Here is a 12,965-nt window from a genome sequence, read left to right on the forward strand (position 1 = left end):
GAATTAACATATCATTTTGCACACAAAACAACTGGAGAGTGATTTGTAGAAACTGACAGGCGAAATGAAAACAAGTGGCGCTCCCAGCCCTGCTGTCAACCTCAAAAATATACGTGTAAACCAGAAATCATCAGAAGGAACACTTGTGTGTTTCAGCCCAGAGTTCATTAGCACATTTTGGCTGGAGATTCAAACTGTTCACACTGCATGGCAAATAAGATTGAGCAGCCAATCCCAACCAACTCCCCCCCATCTCCCACCATACACACACACACACACGTGTCTGGTCACATGTGGTTATGCTGTATGTGGCATCGTGATGCACAAAAAGGATTAGGGATGCAATACCTTTCAAAGATTGATGGAACATCTTATGATCTAAAGCAAATGTGAAGTAATTCAATATCCATAGGCAAACATCTGCAGAAAGATGCATTAGAGAAAATAGAAAATAAACCACATGACGAGGGCGATTGTCCTTTTTCACTTTCCAGTTAACCCTCCATTTATCTTTCCTCATCTGTCACTTCTGTCCCCACATCATTTTTATTATCTCTTTCCGCCCTCTGTCCTTTAATGAGTCTTTCTCTGTCTAAGCATCCTTCCATCTCCCCTCAGCCTCCCCCCCCGTGCCGCCTCCACTCTCAAGTCTCCGTCTCTCCCTCCTGTTCCGCTCTCCACCGTGCCCTTTCTCTCCCTCTCCCTTCCCCTTCCCTTCCTTCTTTCTCTCCCTCTCTCCTCCCCTTTCCTCCTCCTGCCGCTGTGCTCCCGACTCACTCTCACTCCCCCTCGCTCTCACACACTCAGGCTGCATCCTCCCCTCTCCACTTCTACCTTCACGCTCACCTCTTCACGCCTCACTCTCAGCCTCCTCTCACCGCCTTCCTCTCCCGTCACCTACTAACACATTTCATCTCTCGCATCTCCCCCGTCTGTCCTCCCCCTCTCCTCCCATCTCTTCCCATTCTTTCCCGGCTTCTCCCACACTCAACCTTGCTGTCTTGCAGCAAATGCATGGGCACTCACACTCATGCTGATTGGCACCCAAGGACAGAGCACCCTCTCTCCCAAACCGGCAGCCAGACGGCTTGATCGTGTGGTCCGGCTTCTTGACACTGAGCTCAGCTGAGGAAGAGGATAAGGAAGAGGCCATGGAGCACAGCCACATCTTCCCCGTTTTTCCCCCAAACGGGAGCACCTGGAGCGCGGGGCAGAATCCCTCTGAGGTTGCCCAGGGATGCCCTCTCGGACCGTTGCCTGTAATCTACTACAGCATCCTGCTCTGCCTAGGCCTGCCGGGTAAGAGATGTGCACGAGTTGGAATGTTATGTGTTTGCGTCCAGTGCACCTGTGTGTCTAATTTGCTCACATTTTTCATTAAAGCCTGCATCGGTGGTTTGCGGGAGTTGTGCTCTGCATCTTGATTTGTTGTGCACTTGTCTGCGGGATTGAGTGAGTGTGTCATGCACAGCTGCTCCTGAGTGTCACTCTATGCACACACACACACACACACACACACACACACACTGTTGATTTGTCATACTGACCTTGTGGCCGTCACTTGTGCATGCACATGTACTTTTATTTGTCTGCGCTTGTGTGTTTCTTGAGTTGGATTTGCACCTTTCTTGCAAATATTCGAGCACACCACATTCAAATCATAAGTCTTCTGAAATTTTTGCAGATTTTTGGTCTCACCTATTTTTTTTTTTTCCTCTTATAGTCTGGAGTTAGTGTACGTGTGAATGTTTGCACGACAAATTATGTGATTCTGGCTTGACCTCGGAGACAGATGTGTTACGTGGCTCCACTCGATGACCTAAATTAATGACGCCTCCTTCTTGCGTCTCTGCCGTTGAACGATTAGTCCATTCACAGTCACTGTCGGACGCATTTACTGCCTGCGTCCCGCTGCGTGATCTATGAACGCTGACCTAGACTCACACGGGGAGGCAAAGTGGTGTGTGAACGCCAGTGTGTGTGTGTGTGCGCGTGTTCGTGTGAAGCAGGGAGACGGCGAGAGGGACAGACACAAACAGAAAACCTGGAGGTCAGTTGAAAGAGGAAAAGTCCCGATGCTTATCAGAGACCGGGAAGCCCAAAATGTTGAAAGCCCACTGGACTGTCAGATACAAATCTTGTCTGATCAAACCCACCTCTCTAAATCAATAAACTGACAATTTAAAGTTTTTAATTGTACATTTAGGAGTGATTTGATTGGAAATGAACCCACCATTTTTGCATTTGGTGTCTACAAGCAGGGACTTTTAATGTCCTTTCTTGTCCTTAAGGTTAACAAATCTTCCTAAGCTCTGAGCCCCTTTTCCTTTATAAAGATTGGAAGTGAGATGTCATCAACAACCTAAGCGGTTTTGCTTCAAAACAAATCTGCATTGCATAGCGAAAAGCTTCTGTGTGCCAAGACTGCGGTTGCTACAGAGATTTTCTGTCTCGTAAAAGTAAAAGTCTTTCTTCCTGATCAAATCTCGCCTAATCGTTTCTCCCGGATGGCAGAACGCAGCCTTACACGAGCTTACACTCTGTTTTATTCAATTCTGCTGCTGGGCCGTCTTTGCAAAAAAAGCAATTGAGGCAGTTTAATCGCAGAGCAACAATAACCTGCGACTGTAAGACAATGTTTCGGTGGTTCGATGAATAAGAGTGGAGAGGGGCCCGCTGATACTTTGCGGGTGCGACTTATTCAATTATTATGACACCTCGTTCCACTCAAGCTCAATCATGAATGTTTCATGAGCGCAGCGTGTGCGGGTAGTAGCACCGTGACCTACAGACCCAGACATATTGAACCCTTCGATAAAATGGAAGCTTTTATTTTTATGTTATTAACAGTCATTCATTACTTAACAGCAACAGGGCGTCACTGAAGATGCTGTTATGTCCGTACGTTTGTCACAGACTCACTTTGACCTGCATGCAGCAGGCGGAGAGGGGTCACATCAAGAGCACAGATTTGAAGGGGGTGGGGGGGGAGGATGAGAGGAAGAAAGGTGATGAGAAAAGGGATTACGCAAGTCAAGTGGTTGGAAAAGATTATAGGGTGACCTAGGGAAACGATGAAGTGAAAACAGCACAAAAAGCAGATGATTAGGGAGCGACTGGAAAGAAAGAAGACAAGGACACCCAGAAGAAGAACAGTGGAGTTAAGAGAGAGGGATCAGAGCACTAATAGAGAGGGAGAGATTAATAACAGCCGAGCCAGCGAAGTAGCACCTCTGAGCGCTGAGTGGGGGTGCTGCAGACGACGGAGCTGAAACGAATTGCCACATTTTTAATTAATCGCCACCTCGCTAGTCTCTCTTTCCCTCCTTACACCACACTGAACAGGCATGCGCCGGCATGGGAAAGAGCACAGTTTAAGGAGTCGGACCTTTGCCTCAGTTCTTGGCATGCCGGGATTTCAGAGGGGAAGCCTCAAGTACAGAGCAACACGTCCCGACAAGCGTTCCCTGCCAAGAGGCGAACTGTATAGCGGGAACTGCTGATGAACACTGATGCAGGATGATGAAGTGAGGATGCTGCGAACGTCTGAGCCAAGACAGATGTCAAACGTTTCTCCGCACGGCGCGTTCTTTCTGGGAAGGCGCTCGCCGACGTTTTGCCTCCACAGACGCGTTTCAAGTCTCCTCTTCCTCAGGTGGTTCATCAGTCTCCAGACAGCAGGCCAATTTGCCGTCGACGCCCGAATTTTGCCTCATTTGAATAATTTGCAGAACATGGTAATAAAACGTCTGCGTTCCAAGATAGAGCGGCACGGCACACAAAGCCACTAAGGGGATTCAATTAATATTCCAAAGTTTCTATTGCATTCAATAATTAACAATTTGTAAACTTTGCTCGGTCATTAGGCGGCCGTAAAAGGGAAGTTTAATAAAAAACAAACAAAGGGAAAGTGCTGATTTAATTAATTGTGGATGAACCGACTAAATGTTTTATTAATGGGATGAGCCTTTCGGGATGCATCAAATATTTTCTTTGACTCATACATTAGTTTTGGTTCCGGTTGGGCATTTACTAACTGTGAACTCAACGATAATACAGAAGGTAAATTTTTGATTAGTATTTTTGATGACTGAGAAGCGAGCTGTTTAGAGTCCATTGTCGCGTCTGTTGTAAAAGATATTGACATTGACAGCCAAGAGTACCTTAATCGCTTGATGTCATACTTTGTCACCCCCATTGGACGATCCAATTGTGTGTTCTATATCGGTTGAAACATGCCTCGTAATTAAATCAAAATGGCGCGTTACCAAACTCATATTCATATAAGAAGTGAGTTTTATCAGACATTGTCAGGCATTGACTGTCATCCCATGAACAAAGGAAACAGCAGTTGTCCCAGCAGATTCCCAGAAAAGCATGCAACTGAGTCTTGCGCTTTGCAGACTTTAGTCAAATAGTCTAAATAAATGCAAATATTAGCAACAGCATATTTTATTTTATTTTCATTTGCTGAATAAACCTAGGCGTCATTATATGTGCAACGTTACAGGAACAGATGAGGGACAAGTTGTTGTTTGGTTGGGAAACATGTGCAGACTGTGTGAGAATAAATCTCTCAGTGGGTCCCTCCTGCACCCGTGCACAAAAATGTGTGCGCCCTCACATACTGCACGCCACTTCCCTGTCCCCTCGAGCTGCACGCGGTTTGTGTGGCTGCTCGGCAGTCGGCGGTGTGACTGCTGCACGTGTGAGTTGGAAAGCCTCTCCTCCCACTCCCACTCTTCCGCCCGACCAAGGGGAAAAGGTCGGGAATGTTCGCCGCTAACAACCCCTTCTTCCACGCTGCAGAGCCGGCCAGGTGTCAGCTTGATGAAGAGATGGGCCCCATCGATTTTCATTTTGAGCAATCGATTCGTCAATCTGCGCCGGCGACAGGGCATCTGTGGCGGTTTGGGGGTTTGTTAATAGATACTATCAAGCTGAATGTGGAGTTTGAGATTGGGTGCGGTAAACTGGAATGAGAAGGAAGGGATGTGAAGGTTTGTGCTGCGGCGAGAACAGGGTGGGGAAATCAGGTGGAAGCTTCAGTTTGAAGTCCAGTCTTTCAATTTAAGAAAAGAGAAGAAAGGGAAGGGAAGGGGAGAAATGGCAAGCATGTCAGCTTGTCAGGGGGGAGACAAGGGAGGGAGGGCATGGGAGGGCAGAGGAGGCAAGAGAGGAGGGAGGTGTAGTTTGAGGCAATAAATCAGAGTTGTGCGGTGACTTTGTTTGACCAGCAATCTGCATCTCTGCATGTCGCTCTGTTGGACTAAAAAACATAAACACAGTGCTGTGATTTGGTCATCATTTAACGTTTCGCTTCTCTCATCTCCTATCCACCTGCTTCTCTCTACCTCTCCACTATACCCTATCTCATTTCGCCTTTATTGCTGTTTCAAAGCTGATAATTCATCGAAGAGGATCCGAGGGCACGCGATAACTGTAAGCATTGTTTACGGAGCCTTTAAAACACGATAAGCAGGCTTCGCCGCGCGGCGCACAATACACCGCACCTTATCACCGGTGGCAGTTTTAGCCTTGATGTGAGGACAGTCATCTCCAAGCCCTGACTCACCGCGGCCTGTCTGCAAAACGAATGGCCGCTGAGGCGAGCAGGGCAGCAGAGCGCTGCAGTCGCATCGATATCATTAGCAGCACACCAGGCCTCTTTTTCTCTTCATCTTCCCATCAAACTTAAATATTCTATTTCAATACACACAGTATCTCTTTCTCTCCTTCTTGGTCTTGCTCCGTTTTTATTTAATATTTTTCTCTTTTGAGCTCCTTCTACAGTTCCCTATTAGCACCCAGCGTGCATCAGTCTTACACAATAAAATCTGCTTGACTGATAATATTGCATTTGCGTCCCATACTCAATGCAAATGAACGCAGATAAGGAATTTTGCATCAGAGCAACATCAGAGATTCTTCCTCATTTTGAAGTGAATTCAAGTTTTAAAATTTTAGTTTTTCTTTAATTTTCAATGTGTGCGTGATTTTTTTCTAGCGGCTCAGTACTGAGGATGTGCCCCTGGGTTTTGTTCGGGGGAATTAAGGAATCGCCCTGCTTCATGTCCGGTCTGACACTTGGAGAAGACAAAAGGGAAATGGTTGTCATCAGGAACAAAGTGCCTGTGACCTTTGAAGCAGGCTTTGATATCCTGTCCCTCGCCCCCCTTCCTTTCCTCCCGCCGCCTCTCCCCTATACCTCTCTGTGCGTCTCATTCGGTCTTTCTCTCTAATCCCACCCTCCATTCCCCCTCAATCACCTGCTCTCTTTTTAACTCTCTGTGACCTTCCTCAGACCGCATTTTCCTTCACCCTATTTTGCCATCCCTCTCTTCTGCTCTCCTCCACTCTTATTAGTCTCCAGATAAGCCTTCAAAGCCTAACCTCAATTTCCTGCAAACAACGAGAAAATAAAAATAAATAAAACCTCAATTGCAGTCCTGCAGTGCCTGTGGGCTTCTAAAGCTGTAAACAAATTTAAAGTATAAAAATATATTGCATTAAGCCATGCGGATGGTTACTTAAAATTTACATAGAATTTGCTGCCACAATGTTGTCTTGCCAAGGAATTTCAGCAATGTAGAATAAAAATACACTAAAAATAAAATATCCTGGACAAGTTGAGCCTGCTAGCTAGCTAATGCTAATTGCTACATGGATCATGTTGTAAAAAACTTGGTGGAACTGCTCCTCAAAAGTGAAGCCAAATCACGTAGAGCTCCCCCTGGTGTCCGGCTGCAGTAGAGGTCATAAGCTCCGCCCCCTCCATGTTAGTGGATGGGACTTGGGCCAAACTATAACACTAAAATACACGTCAAATTATTATTATTATTTTTTCTTTCAAGGATGGTTTCTGCCATTTTAGGTAGTTAATATAATGTTGATGCATGTTCAAGTGTAATTTTTCTTTCGTTTTAATTAGTTTAGGTAACTCTATAAAAACAGGATGTGACATAATGGTGACTACCAGTTGCCATGCCAACCGCTCCATAAAGCGGTCCTGTGAGATCGTGAGAGTTGAAAAAAAATAAATTAATCAATTAAAATAAGTACAGTGTACAATCCAACCATTTCAAAGTGAAATCCAATAATCAATGTGAGCATTAGTACTTACTCCAAGTGTTCAATCATTTTTATCATAAAGTAACAAGTTTTGCAGAGCCCTAAACAGTCTTAAGTCAATACTTCGTGTTATGGTGCATTATACATTGAAATTATGTCTTCAAATGTAATTTACTCACCTCTCTCCCCCCGAGCGTTCCCGAGGGGCTGGATCTTCTTTTTACAATATCCTGTCTGTTTACTGTATATGGGGCCCGTGAGAAGGCCTGACGACAAGTGTGCAAGAAATTGGCAGTATGTCATGTTTTATCTCTGCCATTTGAGGGGTTCGACTACTCAGTGTCGTTTTTTTCGACAGCCCATCTGAACATTTAGTGGCGGGATGAGTCAGCCTCGTTACACACCTCAGGGAGCACGCTGTGCCTTCTCTTTTCCCGCTAAACAACGTCAATGGCCCTGTCCCTCATTATATTAGAGGAGCAGGGGGGGAGCAGAGACACAAAGCACTCTCCCACACAAGCAGGCATGGGGGTCATGCATGCAAACGCACTCACAAACAAATAAAAGCAAATGTAGACCAAGGGAAAAACACACCGCAGACTGGTGTCAGGTGTCCTACAGGTTATTCTAATCCCTTCTCGGAAACAGTTATTGTTTTTTGCCAAAGATGGCAAAAAAAAAACTTGCATGCTTCTTTGTATGTTTGTATGTCTCTGTCTGTGTACGCATGACTGCGGCCCTCCCCACCTTGGCTTTCCCCATCCCCGCATGTGCCACCTCACACGCGTTGAATGCCGAGCAGATCCATCCCACTCCAGAGACAGACCTAAAGAGCATGGAGTCAATTGAAATGAATGGGCAACCCAGTGCGGGGTGGCCAGAGCTAAATGGAAATGTCAAGCTTGCAACGGATCTCTTTTGTTTGTCTGTAGAGGGGCCCTGCCTCACTGGGGAGCCCGAGCCGAATAATACCCAGCTGGTGACAGTCAACTCCTCACTGTTTCCATCTCTGTTCAGCAGTATGTGCAGAGAAACAGTGAGAGAGCTGATGGGGAGAGACACAATAGGGAGAGCCAGGAAGTGGATTAAAGTTGACGTCCATTGTGGTAGATATGTGAAGGACATCGCAGATAAATTAGTGCAACTGTGGCAGTGGTGCTGGGTGTCATGTGTACAGAGAAGTTTAAAAAAAATAGGATGAAAAAATGTGCAACATGACCAGAGACACTGGATTTTGGATTTTCCTACATTTCCCACAGTGCAGCTTGGCTGCTGCTACTTGGCCAGAGATTCCAGTTTCTTGCAGTCAAGGTTTTGATCAAACTAATAGTCATAAACACACTGAAATCATATGATTGGCCTGACCAGTAAAGCAATATATATATATTTTTCATTAGCAGAAGCAAAATAAATGAACATATTGTGAACAACCTGTAGCCAATACATTTAAAGGGATGGTTGCATTTCATATCCTTGAGTCTGAGGTTAACCTAGAATTTATACTGTGGATTATTTTGCCAAAAATGAAAATCAAAAAATGAGAAGAAACAGACCAAAAAAAGCCAAAGAAGATTCCACCATATTAACTGTGCAGAGGTAAGTGTGTTGTATAGACAGGATACAATTGATTATGTGATTATGTTGGGGGGCGGGGGGGTGTAGTGCTATAAATGCCCTCACATGTACACATATGCTTGTTGAGTCTTGCATCCACTTTGACATCTCATTTACGGTTATTGATAGATGTGATGTTAATGAATAGGCCGTCCCAAATGATCTGTGTGTTCGCGTGTGCATGTTCAGAGTCATGCTGTGTTAATGTGTGTCTGTCTCGCTCGCCTGCCGCACATCCTCCAGCCATGCAAGCGCATCTTTGGTCATTATCTGGAGCCGGCTTCGTAATTTGTAATCAGCTGATAGCGGCTGAGGCTGTGAAGTGTGATGTACCAGACTCCAAGCTGCCATATTTAATCCAATCCCGGATCTATTACTGCAGAGGGGGCACGGGATCAGCGAACACACACGCACACTACATGGACAGTGATGGCTACTAAGTGCATTGACGTCTGTGAAGCTGCGATGCAATGTCAGAAGTATCTTTGTCTGAGGAAACAGATTGGACATGACTTAATGCTGCACCAGCAGTTTTCTCTTGAAGGGGCTGGTTAGCCACAGCAAAGCACAGATACAGTGTGGTATTTGACTGTTAGGTGATTTAACTAGCACCACGTGAATTGGAAATCTTTGGATAAACTGGAATCAAGTGCCTCAAATAAGGCCTTTAAATTTTACGCTTCATGACATATGCACTGAATATGCACTATAATGGAATAACTTGTGCAACAGTCTTTCCTGTAGGATACAAATAGGTTTAAATACAATTTGAAATGTTGCAGTTCAGTTGCAAACATTTATTTCCTAAATGCCTGCATTAGCTTTTCAGGAACTAAGAAAAATAAGAAAAATAATTGTGTGCAAGTCAATAAGCTTCAACCCATTACGTTCCCATTACACTACACTGGCAGCACTCGCTGCAGCAATGTTGTAATGTGTAGTTCTCATTCATTCGTTAAAGCTATATCACCTCGCAAAATATAGATGTAAACAACATAAACTGAAAGAATCTCTTCCAGAATTGTCTTTAAATTAGTTTTTATGAGATAGGAAACACACTCATTAGACACGCCAGCGTTAAATGAATGCATTCTGATATTACGGTCCTCCATTAATCCCCCTTCGTGGCTGTTATTATGCTCAGTTAATGTGGAAACGGCGTAAGAAAAAGGGCTGTAATTCAGCTGTAGCACCGTTTTGGAGGATGTAGCTTGGGATGCTGTTAAACTGGGTTGAGCGTTTCTGTTATCCAGCCTAGTCCAAAATGAGAGAAACAAGTGTCGGGACAATTCAAAAGTACTACAAATAGTATGTTATTGATTCAACTGTTATTTTAAAGAAATGCTGAATACCATAAGCTTCATGACGCTAAGATTTGGTGCAGGATAGATAGATAGATAGATAGATAGATAGATAGATATTTTATTTATCCAGAGGTAAATTCAGTAGCTTCAGCCCATAAAAAAAAGTTTATAGCTCCTATAAAGAATTTGTTCTCATAGGGAGCCATTAAGTTGATAAATTCAATCCATTTTGATTTATTTTCCCCCAAGAAAAACTGAAATCATTTTAAATGATAACTTATCAAATTATATTAAAACCTTTCTCGCTTTCCCCGTATTTGGGAGCTCATGTTTTCAGTACGCCAATCCATCTGTGGGAATCCTAGTTTACTCCTTCCTTGTTTCCAGCTTTCACGTCTCACTGGTACCACAGTGTAAGCCAAGTCTGCTCCTTCTTTACTGCCTCCTCTAGGTCTGGGATGGTTTTAACTATACTCAGGACCTGTAAGCTTCACTGACACGATGGGAAGAATTTGGGAATAGCAATCAATGTTTGGTGATGGGGGGAAAAAAGAGGTGTGCAGGTCTACATTAGTAGGAGAATCGGTGTTGTACTCCCTTGCAGATGGACAGAGGCTGCGCTTTAATAAAAGCGGTAGTGGAATAAATCACACATGTCTCAATGTCCACAATTCATTTAATAAGAGATGATGGACCCCTCCTGGACTTTTTACCTGTCCTGTGTAGACTTAATAAATAACCAGCGAGAGACTCTTAATAACAGGAGAAGATATGATGGTGCATTGTGGGAGTAAAGATTGAAAAAGAGGGGAGATGGGGGCGTCCTTGTTCTTTGTTTTCTGGAGCTAAATTGCCAGCGGCTGGATGGCAGGCAGTAGTGTACACAGCAGATTGCCAAGGCTGCGATGCTGCACGTTGCCCTGTTTTTGTTGTGGCTTTGCACTTTACTAGAGATAACAATTTGGCCAAGGGCAGAGGCAGGTGCTGCTGGAAACACACAGCAGGTGTGAATGAAGGAGGAAAAGGGAAGGGAGCAATAAACGGGGGAATGACTACATGATAGGAGAGCTGGTTGAACACGGCAAACACTGCCTGGGAACCATGATAAAAATTTTATATTTTTTCATATAGTGGGCTGAAACTGGAAAGGAAAGGAAAATGTCACCAGGGCAATGAGTTCATCCAGAATATTCTTAGATCTGCTCCTAATTTAAATCCTCTTATTTTTGTTCATTGTATTGAGTGTATGTTAGCACCTACAGTACACATCTTGTCCTCGGCTGCACCTCTGTTGTTGCCTTGTTTGTTGATTCCTGGATGAGTCTTACCTTTTTCAATTACCTGCTCACTAACACTCAATTTTTCTGTTTCCTTCCCTGCCCTAACCCATCATCATACTTTTTCCTTTCCCATCACTTTCTCATTTCCTCTTTCTATCTACTTTCAATCACCCTTCCCGCATCCGTCCTCCTCCTAGCTAACATCCTGACTGTGGTTATCCTGTCCCAGCTGGTGCTGCGTCGTCAGAAGTCCTCCTACAACTATCTCCTGGCTCTGGCAGCCGCCGACATCCTAGTGCTGCTCCTCATTGTTTTTGTTGACTTCATACTGGAGGATTTCATTTTGGCGACACCGCTGCCGCCGTCATTGAACAGTGCGGTGCAGATCCTGGAGTTCTCCTCCATCCACACCTCCATCTGGATCACCGTGCCACTCACCATAGACCGCTACATCGCCGTCTGCCACCCCCTTCGCTACCACACGGTCTCTTATCCAGCCCGCACACGCAAGGTGATATTTGCTGTGTACATCGGATGCTTGCTCTCTGCAGCCCCTTATTACTGGTGGCCTGAGCTGTGGCACAGTCTGCCTGGGATTGCCGGCGGTGGTGGCGGAGGAGGGGAGAGCAACAGAAGAACGGCGGCTCAGCACATTCTGGTGTGGGCCCACTGTGCCACCGTCTACCTCCTCCCCTGCACGGTCTTCTTCTCTCTCAACGCCGTCATCGTTCGGAAGCTGCGCAGACGGCGCAGCTGCTTCCGTCTCCGCGGCTACTCCACCGGCAAGACCACCGCCATTCTCCTCGCCATCACCTCCATTTTTGCGGTTTTGTGGGCGCCACGCACCCTCATGATCCTCTACCACTTCTACTCGGCTCCCCCGGCTTCACAAAGCGCCGGCCGACTGCTCCACATGCTCACTGATCTGGCGAACATGCTAGCGCTGCTCAACACCGGAGTCAACTTTTTCCTCTACTGCTTCATCAGCAAGCGTTTCCGGGGCATGGCCGCCAACGTGCTGAGAGCCCTGGTGCACTGCCGGAAGCAGCCGCCGCCTTTTTACGCCAGCCACAATTTCTCCATCACAAGCAGTCCATGGATCTCACCAGCCAACTCCCATTGCATCAAGATGTTGGTGTATCAGTATGACAAAAACGGGAAGCCCATTTGTATTTCCTCTTGAGCTCTCAGCCACCAGCAGCTGTCCCCACCCTCAATCGTTGGGGAGCGTATTCAGCCTTTGTCTCTGTGGCGACGAGCTTTGCCCGCATGGGACTCCTTGAGGCTTGAAAATGTCAACACGCCCGGAGAGCACAGAGGTGACAGTTTAGCTAGCTTTGAGCGATAACAAAGTGGTCGGCTAGCAAGGTGGAAAAGCAAACAGCAGATCATGTTCAATACAGTATTCACAAAGCAGCCACCAGCATCTAATAGGTGTTGATTGTTTCCTCCATGCAAAAAAAAAAAAAAATACATCTGCTGTGAGTGACTGACTGATAAAGAGATATCACCACCATCATCTACCCCCTGAATAAAAGCAACCATTTGCGGCGTATAAACTGACAAAACAACGAGATGAATCCTTGGTGAATTTATAGTGGTTCTGTTAGGAGCGCTTGCTGCCAACAAGCTTTGAACAGCAACATCTGTTGGGAGTTGTTTCCAGAAAGCAAAGATGCAGCCTGGGCACTAAACA

General features: G+C 45.5%; 1 protein-coding gene across 1 annotated transcript; it reads left to right on the top strand.

Annotated features, from left to right (window-relative positions):
* Positions 1 to 1,151: 1,151 nt before the first annotated feature.
* On the top strand, positions 1,152 to 12,548 carry gpr139 (G protein-coupled receptor 139; the record flags this gene model as incomplete). The annotated part of the gene is made up of 2 exons (XM_084571157.1): positions 1,152 to 1,299; positions 11,467 to 12,548. The coding sequence occupies 2 exons, from the start codon at positions 1,152 to 1,154 to the stop codon at positions 12,450 to 12,452; spliced, it is 1,134 nt and encodes a 377-aa protein (XP_084427283.1). The 3' UTR covers positions 12,453 to 12,548.
* Positions 12,549 to 12,965: the final 417 nt, after the last annotated feature.

Source organism: Chelon labrosus (assembly GCF_963514085.1).
Source record: "Chelon labrosus genome assembly, chromosome: 21".
Taxonomy (NCBI): Eukaryota; Metazoa; Chordata; class Actinopteri; order Mugiliformes; family Mugilidae; genus Chelon; species Chelon labrosus.